A 23,824-nucleotide genomic window follows, 5' to 3' on the forward strand; every position below is an offset into this window, starting at 1 on the left:
ATCTTTAGTTACCAGCTGGGCACAGTTTTGGCGCATATTCTCTTCTAAAAGGCATTGTTAACGCAGACGTCCAATGTAAACGACAAAAGTATTTTAATAATTAAGTAACAGATTTGCTCCAAGAGGCAGCCTGTCACTGACATATTTTCTCTTTCTTAGTTTGTAGACGACTGTGGAGTCTAGACACATGGCTTGGAAGAAAGCACAACTCTCCAAAATCATGTATTTTCAGTGCTTTCGTTCAGATCCAAACAATAGAGGAATAAAATCTGTTCCTTTTGAACAAAGCAGGCACTCTTTGTTTTCTAAACGAGCCTTTTTACTCAATAACCGTATACACACTGAAAGATGAAAAGGTTGCCATTTCTGGGGGTTATTTCTGCTGTTTATCTGAGCACACTGATGCTATTGGAAATTACATATTGCCTGTGGCATGAATATTGGTAGATGTTATGATGGGGGTATGTCATAGACTCTATATAAGAATATGTACATTGTATATACACAAAGAGGTACATACATTTTCCTTCATAAACATCACTGTTTAATATACTGCGGCTTAACAAGACTAGTTTTGAGTTGACACGTGTTCCATGATGAACCACTGTGCTTTGATCTACATGCATTAACTGGTCTTTTTACCGTTATCTGTCTGAGACAGAGTGTTTTCAGTTCCCTAAATGAAGCGAAGCTTCTTTTTTCCTGGTATAGTGGATTGTTTGTTACAGTCAGAAAGTGCTGAACCATCAAAAACAGCCTCGTTGCCTTTCTAAAAGAACTCAATGTAAAATCTTTTTTTCACTTATGAACCATCTGGTTACCCTTTAAGTTTTAGCTCGTTTTCATGATGTCCTTTTCTTCTTTTTATTCTCTGTTACCAGGTGACATTTACAAAGAGAAAGTTTGGCCTGATGAAGAAGGCGTATGAGCTGAGTGTTCTGTGTGACTGTGAGATTGCCCTGATCATCTTCAATAGCACCAACAAGCTGTTCCAGTACGCCAGCACAGACATGGACAAAGTGCTGCTCAAATACACAGAGTACAATGAGCCGCACGAGAGCCGGACCAACTCCGACATTGTGGAGGTGAGTGTCCCTGTCTCATTACTGCACCATATTCTCACCACTCTACACCTCTGTTATTGAGATCAGTCTAACAAGCAGTACAAACAAAATGTGACAGAACCTTTATTTGCATTGTAAAACCTCCTTAACGGATCCTGCAGGGTGAGACAGCAGCTGAGCGTGTGTCACCTCTAAGGAGGATGTTGATCTCACTTGTATTGGACACATGCAGTCAAGGCTAAAGGCCATGTTAAAAGCCGCAGGTAGATAATGTAGGAAATGACGCTGACAGCCTCCTCCGGCTTTAGGCTCAACGTGAACCTGTTACATAACCTCCTGACGACTGTCCAGGCAAAACTGTCAGGTCACACTCGGACATGCACTATTTCTTAATTAGTGTTTACCACTGCCTTTGGTGCACTTACAGAAAAAGAGGAATGCAAAAAACAACAGTATGGCACGCATTTCCTCACAGTATCAGGGTGTTGCTGGGCTTGTTGCCCACACACGGGTGTAAAGGCCCACAGGGAGCGCTGCCATTCCAGATGGCATGCTGGCCCAGGCTGGATACATTAGAATGTGAACTGTAAAACCACATGTTTCTCCTTAAAGATTTGACCTTACATTATCCTCCTCTGCTTCCTCTTGATACCATTTTAAAGGTTAAGAATTCACAAATTAATCTGGAACATGAAACATATTGAATTTCCGTAAAAGCTGATGCACCGCACTGTGTCAATGTAGCAATAAAACATACTGGCCACAATGATCTGTAATGGAAATGAGAACAGATCCAAAGTGATCATGAACCATACTTATTTTTGCTCTCTTGAAGAATATGGGAGATGTGTTGCTGTACTGGTGTAACAGGGGGCTTACCAACAAATAAGCATAGTTTTCCTAGCTTTGTTAAGTTGTATAAATAAAGATAAAGGTGCATACAATGGAGACTGTGGTCATCAGTGATGGAGTGGCTATAGGTTAGGGTTACAAGTAACACTACAGAAGAGGGAAATACAAAGAGACTAGTGATGCACTAACTACACTGTTATCCCTGGAGGACTGAGTCACTGAGGAAAAAATTGATCTGAAGAGGCCTTTATCCGTAGCTGCCACGCGCTAACAGGATTGACCACACTGGCTGACACTGGAGCGTTTAGCCTGGGTGGGTAGAGGAGCATCGGAGGTCGTCGCCTCTCGCCAATCCATGTATGTGGCTCCTGAGCTGTGTCACAGCTGCAAGAACGTAGGTGTCTCGTTCAGTTTGAGGGAGGTGAGTGCCGGAGCGAGGCGGACTTCCTGTTTTGTATGGACAAATGGGATAGAGGTCAAGAACTTGATAAAGGACTGAATTTAGCGATGGAAAAGCAACCTAGATGTCCCCAAAATGTGACAAATTTTCTGTGACATATCATATTTCATACACTTGTCTTTGGAGACTCTATGAATAAGTCTGCATTTCTCTGGCATGTTGCTGCTGCGCCTGAAGGTGTAGTGGGAGGAGAGCAGAGGTAGGGGAGCGGAGCTTACAGTGTGGGCGGCTGGCATACAGGCCTGCTACATTAGCAATAAAGCTCTGTGTAATTAGCATGTCTTTGGTTGATAATTAGCGTTGTTGAGAGAGTGGCACTGAGAGCGATGCACAGCCTCTCTGCTACAGCATGTTTACAAGAGGCTGCAGGGCTTTTCTCTCTCTCTTCCTTGGACTATTTCTGTCTCAGTACTGCTGTAGGTTGCGTATATATTGCAGAGCACTACACAAACTAATATTTTAGCAATCGAAATGGTGGACATTGACCAAATACAATTTTGTCCACTTAAAATGAGCTGATTGTTCAAAGAGCCCTTGGAGGCCTCTGCTAAAGCACATGGACTGTGTACTGTCCTAGCAGGTTGCATGCATGTCATGCTGGCAGCTCTACAGTGCAGTCGAAGGCTGGCTGCAGATAAAATAGTCACACACGCACATAGATTTCCTATACTCGCCATTTGCCAAGCTGGTTTCCTGGACATGTGAACAGCATTAAAGGGGAAAAGGGAACTGGTGTTGGGAAATGACAAGAGAATAGATTTGCCTCTCTGCCTTTATTCCGTGTTAAGAAAAATCACTTTGAGCTGTTATTGTTGATTTATTATGCAAGTGCTAGGCAGCTAATTACACATGAAAGTGGTCTTTTATTTCTCTTTCCGAATGGTTTCAGATCAGGTCCAAACGTAAGCACCAGCTGCTCAGTACCCAATCCCTGTTCTCACAATGTGTTTGTAATCCCCTATTTTACAACAATGAACACAAAGCGAGTAGATGTTATTCACTCAGATGCTCAGTCCAGGATTACATCAGAAAGGAGAGCAGGCACTGATATTATTTCACTATCGCTATGTTTCAATATTTTTTTTTTCACATTTTACATTTTTTAACTTGGGATAACTACATCTTTCACAGCACTCACATGAAACTGCACATGTTTTTTGGTCTTGAGTTGACCGGGACACCTGCCTGTCTACCTGGCCAAATGAAAAGGTGTGCATCCAATCCCATTTCCAAAAGATTAACCTAATCTGAACATTCACCTTGCTATGTAATCTCCAACATGGGAACACCGCCTGCTCCCTTACATATACTCTTGCCTTTCCATAGTTTCTGTATTTCTGAAAGAACTATAGCACATAAAGAGGGGCAGGGGAGGGACAGGGGAATGGATGAGTGTGAGAAGAGAAGGAGGGAGAGAGGAGGAAGGCTGGTAATTATTTCCAAAGGTCATTCTGTTAATGACTACCCGCTTGGCTAATGAGATTCAGCAAAGCTCCCTCGCCATGTTTCACCCTGGCTGCGTATGTTCAGCCGTGTACGGAGGAGATGTGAGAGGAGCACAGGTGTGATTTCAGCCCTATGACAGTCCGACTGGAACAGAACAAGAAGGTATAGAGCGGCCGGTATATGCAGAGCAATGTAAAAGGCCATGCACTACATCGTATGCTTTGTTCAGTGTGACTGTAGCAATTAGTTAAATAAAAGTACAGAGGGCAAGACGTCTGGTCTACTGAGTACGTTTTAGCTTGACGCATGACTAAATAATAACAAGATCCACTCTCCAATGAGTCAAACATATGTGTTAACTAAGGCTGCACATTACAGTGTAGTGCTAATAGCCTGTTATCACAATATCTCACAGTACCAAAGAGTATTACTAAAACATATTGTTCTATCAAAATCACGGATACATCTTTCAATGCTAGTAGTGTAAACACAACATGATCATTTACAATATAAACTTAATTTCTCAATCTTATTCATATTTTGTTATATTTGATTCGATTTTCCCAAATAATAATTACAATATTCCAATCAATTAATTAGACATTCATCTTTATTTTACAGTATTATTGTTGGATATATTATTTTGGACTGTTATTTGGATTTTGTCACTCTCTAAATGCAAAACAGGCATCAAACTGCAGCAGCCAGAGCACTGGCCTTGAGGAAACAATGTAAATGATCTTAACGAGGATGAGGATTTGAAGATATGTGTTAAAATAGATTTGATCAACTTCATACACATCCTCCCATAGAAACAGTGAGGTAGCTGGTTTTCCGCTCCCTGTCCCGGGCCGTGTACACTTGGTGGGAAATGGAGCAAAGGTTTGAGGCGGGACAGTCACATGAGCACAGTGCACGAGTGAGTTTACTAATGACAGGCACATCAGCAACCTGACTGATTCCCTGTGAGCTCAGGATTAAGGAGTACTGGTGGATAGAGTGGCTTTGACTGGCTAAGTACATTAACCTTTGACCCCAGCTGGCAAGGGTATCACTGTCTTTAAAAAACAGGTAGTGATGCTACATGTATTTACACTTGTTTGTATAAAATGGGCATTACCAGTACTGTAATACATTTGACTTGTCTTTCTAAATATTCCAATACATTAATATATTTTGACGGTGAAAATGCCGCACTTAACCAGTTTTAGTTACCACGATCGTAAATTATTTAAAGTTTTAATACCCCCCCTTTGTTAAAATTCTAAAAACAAGACAAAAAAAACTTCAGTCTTCTAAAAATAGTGTGTGGTAAAGCTAAAAATAGTCTGACTGGTGGTTCTTGCTGAAAGAGTTGAAGAATAGGCTCTCCTCCTGTTTAATTTGAGGGGGTGGAGGCTGTTTTGAGACGTACAAGTGTGTATGTGTAGTGTGGAGTTTTCATTCATCTGCCTCTACCATAAAAAAAAAAGAAAAAAGAAAAAAAAGACACCCGCCCCAGGCAACTACACATCTAACTGTCAGGCTACTAATATCCTGCTCTCTGACTTCTGTCTTAATTTTACAACTTTAGAGAAAAATCGAATGTTTTATTCTGACGCTGATGAATTTTCAAGCTCCTTTTATCGAAAATTACACTTATTTCTATATCACCTTAGTCTAGTTCCCCATTTTTATTATTTCACCAACTTATTTTGTCCCATCAGTGCTGTAAAATACTAACTTTGTGCCCATTTTCACACTGAGACTTTTAAATTGAGGGTTTTGTTTGGGATTTGATCATTGTAGATACATAATCATCGCGTTAGCCAAACAAGAAACTGGGTAACATTTGGATGCCGGTCACAGCTGTTTGTTAAGGTCAGTATACTTGCAGAGGAAGTCTGACTTACTCACAACAACAAAAGGAGCTTTTAAAAATAGCCTTGTTTGAAATATGCCAATATGTGGTCCCTGTGGTGTGAAGCGGTGAAAAAGGCAAGCCACTTCAGAAGCCACCACGCTCTAGCAGAAGGAGCCAAGGCTTTTCCACTGCGCTACCCAAAACAATTCATGCTCGCTATTAAGATGAAATGATGCCTTGTTCTTTGAAACTATTTGTGGAAAATTTGGAATAATGAAGATCTATTTTTGGAGATGGCATTCCCTGCCCTCTCTCCCCTCTGTGCGGCCTGTCGGTGTTATAGGCTGGGTGTGGAAACTCAGGGTCGCAGTACAGAGGTCGGGTGACTGGTCATTGTTACTTGTGACCTCCCTCGGGCTCCCTTTTCCTGCTATGGCCCCACATGATAAGACTCTCTGGAATACTGGGAATACTGCAGGACAGCGTAGGATAGGCGTCAACAGTAGCGGAAACTCGCAAAAAATCTATCCGTAAAATGAACGAATATCCTTTATGTTTGTGCGTAAGTTCAGTGTTAGAGTTGGGATTTTTTAGTCTCGATTTTGCTTTTTAAAGTTTTGTTTTATGGGCAAGCATGGACCAGTGTGTTCCTAATTCAAAAGGGACAAAAAGGACGCAACAGATTTTCAACACTTTCTGTTTTTCCAAGCGTAGAAGCAAAACGTGCGAGCACCTTTGATTGAAAAACAAAAATATCAATTAGCATTACTGTACCGCGTATGACGAAGATAACATGTAGTGACTTGTCGATTTGGATTGTATCGTATTATGCAAGGGGAGAGCAGACAGGATGAAACATTAAGAGATGGTACAGAGAGGGCACAGAGATGAGTGCCCCCTTTATCCAGTCTAACTGAGCTGGCATTGTGCACTATAGTGTCTATCTGGCTAATTATACACTGTAGTGACTGGCCTGAATGACCACTTTGTTCCTAGGGCCGGGATGCTGCTGTAGCAAACAGTGTTGGATTCTGACATGTGCTTCGAGTGTGTCTGCTCCATATGGGAAACACTGCACCATCTGGTAGTGTGCTGTGGACTGGCTAGCTCTGTATTCATATGAGTGGGCTTAGTGCTGTATCGGCCTCTCAGCTCAGTAGAGATTTTGCTATGCTACTATTTGACCTTCTTCTCAGCAGTATATATAGAGTTATTTTATTTTCAATATTTGATACACCAATCGTTTAATCATACCGCTCCAAGGCACTAGTGAAAGTGCTGAAAAAAAGTTGAAAAAAAAGTTAAATCCAGTGTTAGTAGACAGGAGACACTGTTTAGTTGGCTTTGTTTCACTAACACTTTGGCACAGTGCTGTATATCAAAAATCCCAACAAGCAGACAGGACGCCACTGGGGTATAGTTGCCCTAGGCTTCACAATGATAACCTACAAAGTCAACCTTCTCACCCAAATGCTTGCACACACACACACACACGCACACCGGCCATGGCCATGCAGTCATCATCCATGGACATGCCCCTCGACGTGGTCCTGGCATGTTCGAACCACGCTTCATATAACTGTGGCCTTCTTGCCTTTGGTCTGCCATCTGCTTCCAATAAGCTAAGCCAGCCTGATCCCTCTGATGTTCAACTCAAATGCACAAAGAGAGTGAGGGGGCAAGTACACGAACCCTGACTGACAGAAGAAGAAATGGGAATATAGTACTAAGTAATGTGATTGTGCGTGTTGTACAGTGACCATTAATCGGCTATAACTTAACCACCCAGACCTTCTATTTTAATTTAGATTTTTTACCAGTCTTCTCCCATCAAGGTGCAACTTTTTTCATTTAGATTTGTCAACGATAATTATATGAACAAGCTCTGAAAAACTCCATAATCCAAAATAGCTCTAACTAGAAAGACTGTAATATGCCTTACAAAACTGCCAAGCTAATTAAACATAAGTGTCAGAGTTGAGTTTTTTCCATGCTCACTGTTGTATAATTTTCTCTCAAATATTAAAAGAAGCTCCAAAACCTCAAATTAGATTTTTTTTTTTTTTTCTTTCAGTTACACAATTATTTTTTGTGAGTAATCTGGCCATACTCCAAAAGGTTGATTATGAAAGTGCTGTTTATGAGACAGTCCTGCGATGGGTTAAAGGCGCTGGGACAAAATATTGAACGTGTCACACCCTAATGGTCAGCGATGGCACTTATTTCTAACAAAACTTGAAACCGTTTGTGTCCATCTAAAGTGAAGACGTAACTATAGCAATGTTTTTGTTATCATGGAGATGCCAGCGCAGAGGATAAAAGTGGAGAGCGGGGTCATGGTGACACGGCGACTAGCAGACTGAGACACAACTATGGGGTCGGAGTAGACGGATGGGGACAGAGAGGTTGCATAGGGTGCCAGAATGTAGAGCAGAAGGATCCTGGTGCGCTGCGAGCTTTGGGCGGGCGTCAGCTGCTCCTCTGCGACCCCCTGGGGCCGCTCGCAATTCAAACCAAAAAACAAAAAAGTTATCATTGTTGTTACAGATATCAGAAACGTTTAGCTCACAATTCAAATCTGACAGTTTTTTCTACGCAGTCAGACTTAACCTGTAGAGAAAGTACTGATTTAATATAAATTAACAGTAATGTTTTGTGACACTTTTATATAAATTTGATGACTGGCTTTGCTGCAGGTTTAACGAGGCAAAACGAGCACAGATATCACTCTGAACAAGTTATTCAACTGTAGTTTCGATTACAAAATGTTCATTTAATTGAGCTATAATTGAAATAATGTTAAATTTGACTAATTGCGCAGCTCTATCATACACTACGTTTACGATAAAACCTACCGAGCTGGCCCAATTCCTCTGTAATTTGGCTACTTAATATATCTAATGTTTCCCCGTCTCTCTCCTCTGAACACATCTTTGAATACGCTGCTAAATCCCAGGTCAGCATTACTTTAGGTTACTGTATTCCACCTTTAAGCCCGGCCCAGTCTGGACCAGCTTGGCAGTACTGTATATGAGGCGAGCTGAAGGGTACAAATGAGATGGTGGTCTAAGTATGTAGGACGCCATGTCTGTGCTGCGCCTGCTTTCACACGGGCCCACTGACAAGTCGAGTCATGAGGGAGCGTCATGAAGAAGGAGTTTAATTAGGAGCACGCCTCCGAAGGGACCAGAGAGAAAGACACCGAGCCAATGCTGCACGGCACTGCACAGAGCTCTTTCACTCTCGTCTCACTCTGTTTTATCATGCAGCACCCCACTAACTGTCCACATGCTGAATAATATACTTTTACTACAGTGGACTAGTTTCACTCTGGACTTCTACATATACAGTACTGTGCAGACTTGGGTTATTTTTAAATATAAATGAGAAGATATAGGTGTAGATTTGAAATTTGGAATCAGTAACATGTATTTCAGGGTATTGCGGTCTCTAAATATCCCGTTTAAGCATTGATTAGCTAAATTAATTCAGCATACAGTCAAAAACAATTGACTTGATTTATTTTGTTAATGTGTTCGACAAACTTATCTTTGGATAGTTTGTATTCAAGTAAATATCCTCTTACCAAAGTCATAAAAAGAAACGTTATTTGTATTTTTACATGTGAATTGTGCAATAAGCTGGTTTAGAAATCATAAATTGGACACAAATTGGACACAAGTTCCACAATCTTTCACTGACCACTGTAAAAAAAATATATATATATATCAGGTTTATGTTTGTGTTGTAACATGCAGAAGCCTTAATCATTAAAAGTTAGCTGCGCACATTTTAGGTGTCTAAGAAAATGAATTTATTTGGACAAAAGAATCATTCGGGACATATTTGTGCACTAAATTCTTGGCATCCATCATCTACGCCAGTGTTTTTAATCCGTATCCTATTAGCATATTCCCCAAAGACCCCATTTCCGTGCCAATGCCTCACATCCATACTAGTGTTTTCTTTCAATATTGAAGTATAGCTCTTATTCCAGCATATTGAATTTGAATTTAATGTCTTTTGATGTCTCTCATATGTGGGGAGGTCACAGAATAATTTACAGAAGCCTGGAAGTTACAAAACAAGTCTGGAGATAAAGCTTTGGCGTATATGGGTGGTAGATGGAAGCAGGGTGCTGCAGGGAGGAGGCCTTGTATGGAAATGCTGGGCACCCAATGCGTGTGATTGGTCAGTCGGTGGTACGTTGGGCCTTGGCAACAGGTGCGATGTGTTTAAACAGGTGGGCATAGCCGGGATGAGTGGCATTATGCCCTTGCACCGCACCCTCCGAGTGGAAAGCTGAGCCGCGGGCCAAATGCTTTCAAAGTCATATAACACTAGCAACACCCCAGCACAACTTCGACCGAGCCACCAGTGTGTTTGAGAGCACTTAGTTATCTGCTTCCTGTTATTTGTGACAATTTTTTAGTAAGAAGGGGGTTCCCTTTTAGTTAGAAAACAGGGCTTGAACGGAAAATAAAGGCCCAATCTGATTTCTTCTGACTATATACAGATACACATTTATAGTTTTCATTACAAATAGAACATTTTTTTAGTTTTCTTGTTTGTTTTGGTCCGTGCTAGCCCATAAACTAAATTCTAATTTTATTAACATATACCGACATTGAATCAATCATTTAATTCAAGAAGTGTTCCAATTTATTTATATTTATGGCTGAACTCTGCTCAAAATTACAGGCTTTTACTGACAAAGGATAGGCTTTATACCTCTTGGTTAAAAAGCCCCAACCTTCTCATTGACAATTTGATAAAAATTCAATTCTTCGCACAGTCCTACTAATAATTCATCATACTGTATAAGGAAAGTTGTCCAGTTTCTCCATATGGCCGTTATTGCCATAGAAGTAGATGTCTTATTGGTGGTAGGTGGATTTATGAAATCTATACAAGTCCAAAGGAGCTGTTGTTTTGTGTATGCGTCCTCATGTGAACAGAAGGGCCACTGGTTCACTTCTTGTCAGCTCGATATGATGCATCGCCAGGCGCAACACAAAGAGAAAAAGTTTTACATCTCACGCCTTTGCTAAAAAAGACAGCGTGCTTAAACCTTTGCTTTATCTGACTCATACACCTTAGACAGAAGTACAAGAGTTGCCCGTTCACTCCGGGATGTCAGATCTCCTCCATTATTTGGTGTGATTTCCCGAAGACTGTCAAAAGATGTGAGTGCTTTCAAACACATTCTTGAATTCCAGATTTCCAGTGTGGGGGCCAAGTGAGGATTCGGAGGGGAGAGCCAAACGTGACTGTCGATGCGCTTAGTAGAATCAAACGGTTATCGCTCTCACAAAAGGAGCCCTCTAAGTTCACTACCACACTCCAAACGCGCTCTTTGTTGTCTTGACATGAGAGATGACTGGCTTGTTATTTGTTTTCTAAGCAAGCAGAACTCTTCCCTGTCACTAGCACGTGTGATGGAGTAGCTAGCTTTTCCTGTGAGTGAGCGCTGACAGAGACAACAACAAATGAGATGCTGAAGTTCAACCAAGATTAACTTATCGTAGCATCTATCATCCTCATCTCCCTTCTATTGCTCGTTCACTACTGACTTCCCTTTCTTCAGACACCCACTCGCCCACACCCACTCTTTCACACACACACACACTTCACAGACTTGATCGGCATCAAATACAGGTTGTGCTAAAGTAAATTTAATTACGTTTGTCTGATATGGAGCTCCAGATGAAAGCGGGCGCGCGCACTGAAGAAGCTGTACGGCAGACTGCAGCGAGCCCGTGATATTCCTCCTCTAGACTAATCTCCCTTTATTAAAGCCAGGAGGAGAAGTGAGGGGGGTCTGAGGGGGGCGGGGAGGAGGGAGGAGAGGAAGGGGGCCTTTGATGAGAAGTGTCATATACTGTACTTATTTTTTCTCCTTTGTCTGATGAAGTAAATGAAGGCAGCATGGATTCATCGGAACATGCCAGATAATCACCAGATTATTCAAAAGATTATACTAAAATTTACCATATTTTTCAGCTAATCAAAATAATTTAAGGGGTTGTTCCGTTTGACTTGTAAGTCAGTACTGTGCAAGCGTGCAGTCTCTGCTGGCCTGCTGTGTTCTGGACACTCTAATGGGGGCAGGTGGCCATCAGGTGGCCAAAACAGAAACTGCCGTACACAAAATAACTCCACAGTCAGGATCTGTACCACTTCCACTCATGTTTGTTTCTTATTTAAACATATCATTTTGGTTTTAAAGTGTACAGGGCATTTTTTCTTCATGTCTTATAACAATGTTTGTTGTTTAATGAGTCTTTTAACTTAAAGGACTAACAGGCTCACAGTTTTTGCTAATGTTTAATTGTAATCGAAATTTTGACTCTGTAAGTGCAAATTATGTTTAATATCTTACATTCACATGCTGCTGCAATTTTCCTGAGGGTCTGTGTAATAAGTACCTCCTTGTTGCCATCTGCCCCACACACTTGGTTTGGGTCACAGTTCTTCATCCCAAATCCCTTCAATTTGTGTTGTGCAAATGCTTTGTTTACAGACATTGAGAAAGAAGGGCCTAAATGGCTGTGACAGTCCAGACCCCGACGCAGACGACTCGGTCGGCCACAGCCCCGAGTCTGAGGACAAGTACAGGAAAATAAACGACGACATAGATCTGATGATCAGCAGACAGAGACTGTGTGTAAGTACATTTCATAAAGCCCAGCCTTCCTCACCTTTCTCTCCTTTCCCTTTTCTTCTGTCTCCTCGTCTGTGCCTGGTGTCCATCCCTCCATCCTGTCTGTGGTTGTTGTGTGGGACCTGACAGGCTTTGAACAAGAAGGAGAACAAAGGTGGTGAGAGCCCAGAGCTCGAGCCCGCGCTCATGCTCACTCCACGCACTGAGGAGAAATACAAACAGATTAACGAGGAGTTTGATCACATGATTAAAAACCATAAGATACCTGTAAGTACTGGGTGGACTTCTGGCTGCATCCTCTGTGAGCTAAATACTGTACTGACAAGCTATAGCTCTAACCCAGCTAAGCCTAATGGTGCAACAAGACTATGACTAATAACATAAAAACCTATTGTGTGGGAAACAGGTTTGATTTAACATCCGTGTAAGTGGTATAAGCTTGTGATCTGCATGGATTTCTGGAGTGGAGTTGTTTGAACACACTATTTTGAAAAGAAAGTTCCCAGCAGGTTCATAGGCCTTTGTTTTTCACTGTGCTTTGTCTTTTGCCACGCCATAGCCAAACCATTTTACTGAACTGTAGACATCATATTCTACTACAAATAGATAAATATATGTTTCAATGTAGATGAGATAATTTAGTCAGTTCTATCTCAGGTGAATCTGCAGTACTATTCAACAGATAGATCTCTAACAAATGCGAGTTTGCACCAAATGAATAGCTGCTGGTGATGCCAGTGCAAAGTGCTCTAGCATGCACACAGCAAGTGGCAGTTCAGTGTGGTCAGGGTGGCTGCCAAGAGCCCTGCCTCCGGATTGCAGGGGACTGTTGGAGAGACCGCTGGGTAGATGAGTCAAAAACAGGAAGGATGAGTCTAGTTAAAGGACTGTTTAGTGAAGGAGCCCGACTGAGTGCATGAAGCCAATGTCTACTGCGCACTGCATTAAAAAGAAATGCCATAGATTGCTTATTCTGAGGTCTGCTGCTAATATAGAAACCATCTTTTCCACTGTATGTTGTAAAAATATTTTGGTTCTCTAGAATATTAGCAGAGGTTAGAAAATTGAAGGTGGTTCTTCGGTTGTAATTCACGGAGCCAGGCTGATGTTGGTTCTGATGAGCTACTTATTGCTTTAAGACACATGGTAGTAATTTGAGGGTATATTTTCTACTTCCTTAAGCTAACAGGCAGGAGCAACCACTTCCAGGGCACTCCCAAGGTTAAAGCCTTTTTGCCAAGTGACACAATAAACATGACAAACTAGCCGCCTCAGGGAACCGTGCAAATCTGCTCCCGTTACTGACAAGTCGTTCGGTTCAAATTGAGCAATTAAAAATACTATTTGTTTTGTTCTATGAGACGGTTTAGGTAAATTCTTCCTCATTTTAGCCATCTTGAAAGACTTGGTGGTTTGAGTGAGGTGAGGACAAGATGACTTATTGAATCCACTTCTTTAAAACAGCGGGACGACTTTGACATTATTCCCAGAAGTTTTATTGAGTGAACTCAAAAAAAAAAATTCTGGAAATGTGATCGCAATGCAGCATTTTAAATTCAATAGTTTCAATGAAGTTTCAAGTTGTTTTTTTCTTTGCAAATATAAACATAGTATTATAGTTGTAAAGTTGCCATCTAACACTAATAATATACCCATCAGCTGTATATTTATTCAAACTGTTCACCATCTGTCTCTTTGTCTGCTCTCTCCCTTTGTCCCAGCAGGCTGTGCCCCCGTCCAACTATGACATGCCCGTGTCCATTCCTGTAAGCAACCAGAACAATCTCATCTACAGCCATCCCGGAGGTTCCCTAGGAAACCACAACCTGCTGCCCCTTTCACACCACGGACTCCAGAGAAACAGCATGTCCCCAGGAGTCACCCACAGACCTCCCAGTGCAGGTAACACAACAAAACAACTGGTATCGTGTGTGTGGGCTTGTTAACTGTATGTTGCAGTTTAGTAAATATGTTATCTTTTACATAAATCAAAACCTACCAAAATCCTGCAAACCACATTTTGAGCAAAACTGTGATTTGAATTATCTCCACAATTAACTATCTTGAAATTTCTGACAACTTTCAATTTCTTATAAAACTTATACTCTTTTTTGTTCACACTTGCACACCATTCACAAGTGCAAGACATTTTCAGTGACAAAGCAAAGTGTTCCAGATTGGCCTGGCTGGTTTGTTATTGTCGTCAAGTCTGGTTCAGCCTTTTGGATTCGAGTCCACTGCCCACACTATGGTCACCCTGTCATTACTTCTGGATGTTAGCACTAGCACATTCTAAATAATAGTTTTGGCATTGGCAGCATTCGTACAAAACCACAAATGTGGGTGACGCTCTCATTCTTCCACCTTGCCTATTTTAGAATAATAACGTGCCATTTTACTTTTAGGTATAGGGCCAGGTTGCGTAAATGTCACTGTGACAGCTGAGCTAAGTTAAACAAATACAGTGTTCATATGCACTGATCTGATAACAATCATTAGTAAATGGAATAAAAACTGAGCTATTTTTCTTACTACACTGTGCTCGCATTGCGCTGGTTAGAGTACAGCTAGATGCACTAAATGGCTGAGATAAGGTAGATGTGTGGGTTGTAATATTTTCTCTTTTATCTTTCAGGGGGCCTCATGGGTGCTGACCTCACCACCGGCGCAGGGACCAGTGCTGGTAAGAACTCCTCATCGCCCTCCTCACACATGACACCCACTCATCATTGTGGAGCCATAAAATGCATGACAAACCGTTAGTCAAACCCAAACTTACAGTATTTATCCATTATGTGTTGATGTTAGTGGTCTTGGAAAATTTTAGCTGTAGTGCAGCAGAGTCAAGACAGCCTTTCTTTCTTAAAACTAAAAAGATACATCTAACTCACAATCTTAGTAAACACAAGGACAAACTGAATGACAAGCTGTCAAAACAGGACAGCTTGTCATTCTTTTTTTTCATGAAGCAGGGGACCTGCTTTATGAAAAAGCAGGTCCCCTTTTTTCTTCATAAAGGACCCATTGCTTAAATTTGGAACAGCATCTTAACTATTTTTAGTTTCATCATTGTAACTATTCATGTATATATCCAACTAAATGAATTCAGTGTTATTGGTGGCCCACGATATAATAATTATGTAGAGACTGTAGTAAGCCAACATGTGCGTGAAATCATGATGCGTTGGTTTCTGTGTGTCAATGGTTTGTCCCTGGGGACATGTCAAACAAGTTTATGGCAAAGAAACTTTCCTTTAGAGGGCTTGTATTTTACAGGCTCAGCGTACACTACAGAGTGAATAGAGCAGATTGGGGAGGGGCGACGGGGCACAGCTGGGCAGCCCAGTCTGGCCTCTAGGGTTTCACAGCAGAGGTCAGTGGCTGGTTTCTCTGTCTGGTCACTCATCATACTCACAAACACACACGCACACACAACAGAGCCAGTTGTTGTGGCGTGTGTTAAGTCGATTGCGCGCTGTAGACAGGCATCAAATGTAGCCTTTGTGCCACCGCAGAGAAGAACAGAGGCTGTCTGTGCATGGCTCAGCAGCAGCAGTGAAAAACACCACATCGGGAGTCATGCAGGAGCTTAAAGATTCCATTTAAAGTCTTTACGCTCATCGAGAGGCAGGACAAGAGCTGGGTGGAGGGGACACTGAAGAGCATGCACCGATGAGGGGAGCGTGTGTGCTCCTCTCAAACAGTGGGAAACACAGATGGAAGTGTTCTCTCAGCTCGGGCAGACGTTTAAATGATGCTGCTCGGAGTGGCTCAGTATGGGGCGATACCACAAAGCAATTCAGACTGTAGGTTTAAGCCAAACTGTTTTACAACTGCCATCCTGCTGACTGCACTATCTATAACTGACCCAGTGTAAGATCTAATGAGATATAACTGCGGGAATGAGAACTTGGGTTGCTCCCATCCTTTGATTTTACATCTCGCAAGAAATACCATCTCACTACAACAACACGTTTTAGTTGCCCTCCAAATAGCATCTCACATCAGATTATTAGACGCACCAGGGTGACTTTTCAGTTGGAGAACTCAGGGCTGAGTGCACGTTTGGCCAAACCGCAACGGAAGAGTGTGTGAATGGGGAATAGAATGGAGCGCGCCTGTTAGACCACAACAGGACATCAGAAATTTGTTCAGTAACAGTAAAAATGTACACAAGTTTAACCACACCCTTATCTGTGCAAATGTGTGTGGGGGCTTCACACGTGTCCGGGCTTCTTCAGTGTAACCGTGAGGCCTTTGGAGACACTTTTATTCCTTTATCTGAGCATGTACCTCTACAGTCACACAACCCAGATGCAGAAATGATATCTCAGTTATACAGATGAATCTCAAAACATAGAGTAAGCCTAATTTTGGAAGTTAATATGGACAGTTTGTCTACACAGTATCCCTTATATTCATGGGTCTCCGCTCCCTGTTAGATGCTACATTTTGAGGACTTTCCCCATTGAAATTTTTAAATATTTTAGTTATTAATCATGAATCATTATGACATGAGTTCTTTTTCATCATTCTGAAACCCATGGGTACTGCTTATCCCTCTACCAAGGTTAAAGCACTGTGTAGCTTCTGTACAAAAATACAGTCATATATGTCATATGTCATACTCGCCATGAAAACTAGACATTCAGCAATCCAATCTTTGTCTACAAAACTGGAAAACAGACACAAATGTACTCCCTCCTTGCATGTATTCCTCATATCCTTTACCTTTTGAGTTTTGAACGTAATATTTCCAATTTCCACCTCAAACCGTGCCAGATTTCAGGTCACTTTTTCCACTTACCTAACTTGTTTTGCTCATTTTATCATTAAGGTGCTCAAGTGCCGTCTCTCGCCACTCACGATCAGCCTCATCTCGCGCATAATTGACTGGACGTAGCCATCTCCACGGGGTAGCCATATACACAGCTGTCTGATTAACTGTCACCAAGATGGAGTCCATGTCTTCTTGACCAAAGCGCTTATTAATGCCTCTCGTTAGCTCCGTCTCATTTTTTTTCATCTGTACAGAAAACACTAATGTACTTCCTGCTGGGTTATTTACCAAAGTCTGTGTAAGGATGGATGCGTGTTTGTGCGTGTCTTCATTCAGCCATCTCCACATGCACCCACTCCATCGCACAAAGGGCCAATGAGGAGAATGTAAGAGCGGGAAACTGAAGAGGCAGCTGGCTCTTTGCGGAGATATTGCGAGGGTCCGATTCAAAAACCACACGTGCATCTACAGTATATAGCTTGGTAATGATACGGCGTGCCCAAATATGTGTCATTTCTATATGTTTGACGGCAGTATGGGCATAAACACCCAACAGCGATATTTTCTTTTTGGTTTTTTTGCTAAGCCGCCTCATTTCGCTGTAGCTCGCGGCCATTTACTCGTCAGATTGTTCAAATTGAGCTTTTGAGACTTTTCATTTCCAAACAACAAAAACCTCACTCTCTCAAATTAAACAAAGATCGGCGAGGGAAATTGCCCAGGAAGACATCTGTGACTCATTTTCCCCTCGGAGTATATGATTAGGAAATTCATGTCTAACGTATAATTCCTAGTCTTTCAAGTGGGGACGTCCACACAGTGCCCAGTATCCCAGGCTTTGCGAGACGCAGCTTGTAAGATCGCTTGACTCCATTGAGGATCTTATATTTTTAATGGCAAGATGGATGTTGCACTTGCCCCCGCCCCATACTCAAGTAAATTTAGATTTAGAAGCAACCACAAAACAGGGGTCTTTTTGTCTGGGGGGAGCCACAAGTGTTTAGTTCTGATGGCGAAATGATAGGTCCCGTGCCTCTGTGGTCGTCCTGCCCATAATTAGATGTTTGTGTACGATACAGGCTGTCGCAGGGCGTGTGTTGCCTTTAGTGACAGTTACAAAGGTGATTGAGTTCTGCGTGTCGAGTGTGAATGTGAATCGAAGGCTGAAAGTCAGTTTTCTTTCACTGGGAGCAAAGGAGGAGTTTTTATAATATAAGAATATAAAAAAGCTGACATTTCCTTTAGGCCCAGTTAATACAGATGTGGACATAAGAATTAGGTGAAACATAAGAATTTATAAGCAGTGTTTTTGTTCTTTTGACACTTACTAATCCAGACTAATACGCTTTTTCTCTGTTACTTCTTTTATAATTATTTGAACTGTGGTTTTATTACGAAAATCTTTGAACATCCATCTATGCACAATGTATAGTACAGCAGCTGCGTTATCTAGTAAAAAAAACTAGTAATGAAGCCAAAGACAAAGAAGGTGTGAGGTGCAAATGGATTCCTGTAGTTCCTAATTAGCTTGTACCACCATGGACAGACAGATTCCCGAGATTCATTAGAGTTTTATAAAAAGTTTAATAACACGGCTCTGCTTTTTTACTCATACGTATGAACTTATTACTTTTTTTTGCAGGAAATGGATACGGTAACCATCGCAACTCACCCGGTCTGCTGGTCTCACCTGGTAGTATGAGCAAGAGTATGCAAGCCAAGTCTCCTCCGCCCATGAACCTCGGCATGAATAACCGCAAACCTGACCTCCGTGTACTGATACCTCCTGGCGCCAAGAACAACATGCCCTCTATTGTAAGTTACCTATGGATTGTTCTTCCATTACACGCTTCAGCTACACTTTGGCGCTTATAAAAAATAATGCAATAGTGGGTTATATCTTAAAGTCTAAAGGTTTTATATAGTTCACCTAGTATTAGTAGTATTAGTCCTTATCTTTTAGCATTTCCTTCCTAATCCTAGACTCCAAAAACCTGATTTTTTACGAATCTTAATCCAAATCTGACTCACTTTTCAATGCGACCAGTCTGAGGATGTTGATCTGCTATTGGTGAGTTACATTGAAGTTAGAATTTAGAAAAGTAGTCAACCCAAATTGTGCTTCTGTGCAGGCCACTGTCGGAAACAACAATTTTATTTAGTGGTAAAACAGATGTAAAACAGATTTGTGGTCAGATAAATCAAAATCGGTATCAACTGGACGCGCTGCTTTTGAGAAAGTCAGCCCTTCTCCAGAATAACTTTCACCTTTATTGTTGCTGACTTTGCTCAAAACAACCCAATGTCACCTCTTTAAACCCGCGCAAAGGACACACACTGCCATCCAGTGGTTAGGTGGGATAAAAACAGCCTGGCCTCCTTTCGGTTTCTGACTCCCCTTACCAGAGGATGTTAGCTCACAAATTTTAAGAGCGCCTTCTTCAGACTGCTAAAATACATAATCTGCTCTGAAAGTTTATTTGGTACCAGGCTGCAGTATTTATTCAGCAGACCCTTCCCTGTGTCACACTGAGGAGTCGCTCATCGCCATGGAGACTATTGGTGTTTCTATAGCGACAGTGGGTCCTCAGAACGAGTGGTAAATGATAGGGTTGGCAGGGTTCAGTCGTGCCGCATGTCAAGTGATTAATTTCCCAAGAAGTTGGCATTCACATTTATTCTCTCAGCATCTGTTGTGAAAGAAAGAAAAGGAAAACAATTCAACTTCCCTGTGTTTATTGCATTTTTTTTGTTTGTTTTGTTAAAAAAGAATATCATGTGCTCAAATCGCTAACGTAGTTCTTTCTATTATTCTTGCCATCTTGCTTTTCTCTACGACAGAATCAAAGAATAAACAACTCTCAGTCTGCCCAGTCATTGGCCACTCCTGTTGTATCAGTAGCTACTCCCACCTTACCAGGCCAAGGCATGGGCGGTTACCCATCAGCCATCTCTACTTCTTATGGTACTGGTAAGAAACACTGCTCTTATTCCTTTGAGACACACATATTACAATTGTATCATTTCTATTAAAATATAAATGCTAGAATAGTATGAGGGCTGCTTTTTTATATACCTTTTAGATAGAGAAAATTCATATCGTCAGCATTTTCAACCCCAAGCTTAATTTAAACTTTTATTAAACCATTAATCCAATTTAATAGAAATAATATAGAGAATTACTTTTTTTTTTACAGGTAGTCTGACCTTATATTTGTAGTATTTACAGATTTGTTGCTCCATGTTCGTCTATGTTTACATTATTTTCTGTGTGGATCTAAAACATTGTAAAAGGAGGAGCTCAGGCTGGAAAATTCTGCTGCATTTAAATCCCTTTTAAAGACGTGCTTTTATATATCCTTATGTGTATTTATGGGATAGAGGGAACCATATTTCTGAATTGTGCTATAAAAATAAAGGTATTGTCATTCATCTATTTAAGTAAATATTAGTTTTCATGGCCAACTCCACTAATGAGCTTCTGTGCCAGTGTGGATGTCATACTACATTTAAACACCAGAGGGTGCTATTGTCTTACTGTTGGGCACACTGTTTTTAAAGGCTGTGGGCCCACTACAAACACACATCAGCTGAATTAACCTATGTTTGTGTTTCCCACAGAGTATTCTCTGAATAGTGCCGACTTGTCCTCGTTGTCTGGCTTCAACAGTGGCAGCTCCCTCCATCTGGGATCCATGAGCGGATGGCAACAGCAGCATCTTCAGAACATGCAGCACTCTGCTCTAAATCAGCTGGGGTGAGAAACACTACTCTTTCTGTATGGATGCATGAGGACACTTCAGGATTATGTATTAGACACACAGCCCTTTCAGTAGCACATAGCCCACCAATGATACTTCTTTAATCTGGTGTTGACACATTGAGGATGTACTTGTTTCTATGTGGAAGCATGTTTGACTTTCACTTCTTTTCTCTGTTGTTCTGTAACCCCTCTGCTTTTCCTTTCCTTCTACAGAAACTGCTCTAGCTCTCACTTATGTCAGGGTTCAAATCTGTCCCTGCCCTCTGCTCAAAGCCTGCACATCAAGTCCGAACCTGTTTCTCCTCCTAGAGATCGCACCAGCAACACCCCGGGGGGTTACGGTGGCGGGGTACCACCTCCCCAGAACCCGTCGTCCCGCCAGGACTCGGGGCGCTCCCCTGTTGATAGCCTGAGCAGTTGTAGCAGCTCCCATGAAGGTAGCGACCGCGATGAGCACAGGAATGAGTTCCATTCACCTCTGGGACTGGGCAGGCCCCTAGACGAGCGCGAGAGCCCTTCCATCAAACGGGTGCGCCTCTCCGAGGGCTGGGCCACATGATAACCCGGCCCTCCAGAGTGCCCGGGTGGTCCTGAGCTCCAACACCTGGCATTACTACGCCCCCTGCTCCTCCTCACAGTCCCTCAAACCCTTTATCTCTTTAAGGAAGAAAAGGGAACCCATCATTTCTATGATTTTGTTTTAAATGTTCTTTTCCTTGCAGAGTGTGTGTGCTATACATATTGACTTTATATAACGCTGGATGTTGTTTTTGGGAGGGGTGGGTTGTTTGGTCAGGATGTGGGGTTCTTTTGTTGGGGATCTATGCATACATTGTATTGTGTGTGATTAAATAATTCACATATGCATATATCTCCACACTCGTCTGTGTACATATATGCATATCGACAAATAAACAAAAAAAAAGCCAGGTACTGTTTCATAAAACATGCTTATATTTGCCTCAAAACAAGTAAAAAATAAAAGACAAAAAGATCATAAACTTGAGAGTGAGTGTGTCCAGCGGCACCTTAGCACTTGAGTTGATAAAACATGTACAGTGTCAGTTTTCATTGCTATACCTTCTCTGCGGTCCCTTGCAAAAATGTGTGTTAACTTTAGATGATGTCATGTTGCAGGTTCAACGTATTTATGTAAATAAAGGGTCAGAAGGGATGGGGCAGGGGTCAGACGTTGCCAGACATTACAAGGTTTATTCACACATGTGATGAAAAGTCAATATGCAACATTTGAAGGATTGTACAGGTAAACCGGCAGACCCAACGCTACCAGGTGGAGTCTGGCTCTCACCGCTCTTTTTAAGACCAGAGCTGGGCCAGGACCACTCATCTGAGTGCTATATTAGTTGTCCAAAAGAAAACTCAATTCTGGATCTAGTAATAACTATTCAGTATTATTAAATTAAAAAATGAAGAAAAAAAAATAATTGTACGATACTTGCTTATATTTTCATATGAAAGGAATACAATGCAAAGCATTTTGTGGCTTTTTGTAGTTTCTATAAGCCAGAATGTGTTTTTTGATAGCTTTGCTAATAAGGGATTGAGAGATGACCCAGGAGGGAAACGTCAGGGCACAGGAGCCCTAAGCCATGACAAACAGACTGATATCCAATGCTTTGCTGAACTGTTTTATCTTTGTAGAGGTTTGTTTTTAAACGTGTATTTCTAATTAAATATAATAACGGTAATATTAAGATTCTTTTAAAAAATCTGTGAAATTAACATGCTTGTGTATAGCTTTCTAATATATAAATATATATAATAACATTTTTGTTGGTTTCTTAGTGGAGTTTTTATGTGCAGTTGCACATGTTGTCTCATTTGTTTTTATTGAGCCCTGAGCCGTTCGGGGTGTAGTCCAAACAGCCAGCTGAATGCAGTGCCAGTCTGTCGGAAAGACACACTGAATGCTGTTAGTGCAAAATGTCACCGGACTGGGACGAGGGAGGACACAGAAATACATGGGGTTTCATTATACTCATGAGGAGATATGACTGCTTCATAACTATGGACAATTCAATGTAATATGTCATTGTTGACCTTAAGTATGCCATTTGAGTTATTTCCTTTTGGATATTATCATTTTTCTAATCTCTGCTACAAAATGTTACAGTTGTCACCACACAGTCTGGACAATATTTATTACAAATATATGATGCTAATTTCCTCAAGTTATGTACTTTCCCATGTATTCTTCCATATTTCAGGACAGACTGATGGCTCAACGTCACGGCTCAACATACATTAAGCTCCGTTGTTGTGGTATAAGCAAAACTTAATACCAGTTTTGTCTTTTAACAATGAAAGTCCCACATATCTCTCTGCCTCCCACTCCCGTATCTGCTGTCACTAGTATTATATTTCTATGTGCATATTTGATGCAGGTTCACTTTGATGTTACTGTATACCGTCTGTGTAGTCTACAGGGGCAGTGCCTCTTAAACAGTGTTCTTCTCTCTCTTTTGTAAATGAGTACATGAAGGTTGAGAGAGTATTTCAGGCAGCATCAAGTTTGGAGAAACCAAAGCCAGTGGCATTCTGTGTTGTAAACCCAACTTTTATTTTATTATTCATTTATGGTTTTGCAAATATTGACAAACAAGACAATAAAAGAATTTGTTCAAATACAGTTGACTTGATACTTCAATTTCATATTTTATTTGTCTCTTTGATGCAGTATTAATATTCAGTACATCTAAGACTTCACAGTAAGTACATGACATTTACAAAAGGATTGACAACATTGCAATTTTCACAGTAACTCAAACCAAAGACATGGAGCAATCATGTTTTATTTTACTAATGCTGATACACTCACCTCTGGCAGTACTTGAGAAAAGCACCTGCAGCGTAGAGACACAGGCTCTGGACACATGGACCATGAGTAAAACCAGGACACAGCTGAGCTCCAACTGTGCCTGGGAATTCTCT

General features: G+C 41.3%; 1 protein-coding gene across 8 annotated transcripts in view; it reads left to right on the top strand.

Annotated features, from left to right (window-relative positions):
* Positions 1 to 23,522, top strand: part of mef2cb (myocyte enhancer factor 2cb) — a 56,024-nt gene extending 32,502 nt beyond the window's left edge. For 3 of the 8 annotated variants that reach the window (XM_055224522.1, XM_055224523.1, XM_055224521.1), the window contains 8 exons: positions 882 to 1,085; positions 12,189 to 12,332; positions 14,051 to 14,231; positions 14,965 to 15,012; positions 18,752 to 18,924; positions 19,951 to 20,080; positions 20,731 to 20,866; positions 21,086 to 23,522. In XM_055224522.1, coding sequence (XP_055080497.1) covers positions 882 to 1,085; positions 12,189 to 12,332; positions 14,051 to 14,231; positions 14,965 to 15,012; positions 18,752 to 18,924; positions 19,951 to 20,080; positions 20,731 to 20,866; positions 21,086 to 21,431 — 1,362 coding nt within the window. In that variant the 3' untranslated portion in view covers positions 21,432 to 23,522. Of the gene's footprint in view, positions 1 to 881; positions 1,086 to 12,188; positions 12,333 to 12,458; positions 12,597 to 14,050; positions 14,232 to 14,964; positions 15,013 to 18,751; positions 18,925 to 19,950; positions 20,081 to 20,730; positions 20,867 to 21,085 lie in introns of all 8 variants that reach the window. The other 5 variants (XM_055224526.1, XM_055224525.1, XM_033971975.2 and 2 more) reach the window with 5 other exon arrangements.
* The last annotated feature ends 302 nt before the right edge of the window (positions 23,523 to 23,824 follow it).

Source organism: Periophthalmus magnuspinnatus, chromosome 9 (genome assembly GCF_009829125.3).
Source record: "Periophthalmus magnuspinnatus isolate fPerMag1 chromosome 9, fPerMag1.2.pri, whole genome shotgun sequence".
Lineage (NCBI taxonomy): Eukaryota > Metazoa > Chordata > Actinopteri > Gobiiformes > Gobiidae > Periophthalmus > Periophthalmus magnuspinnatus.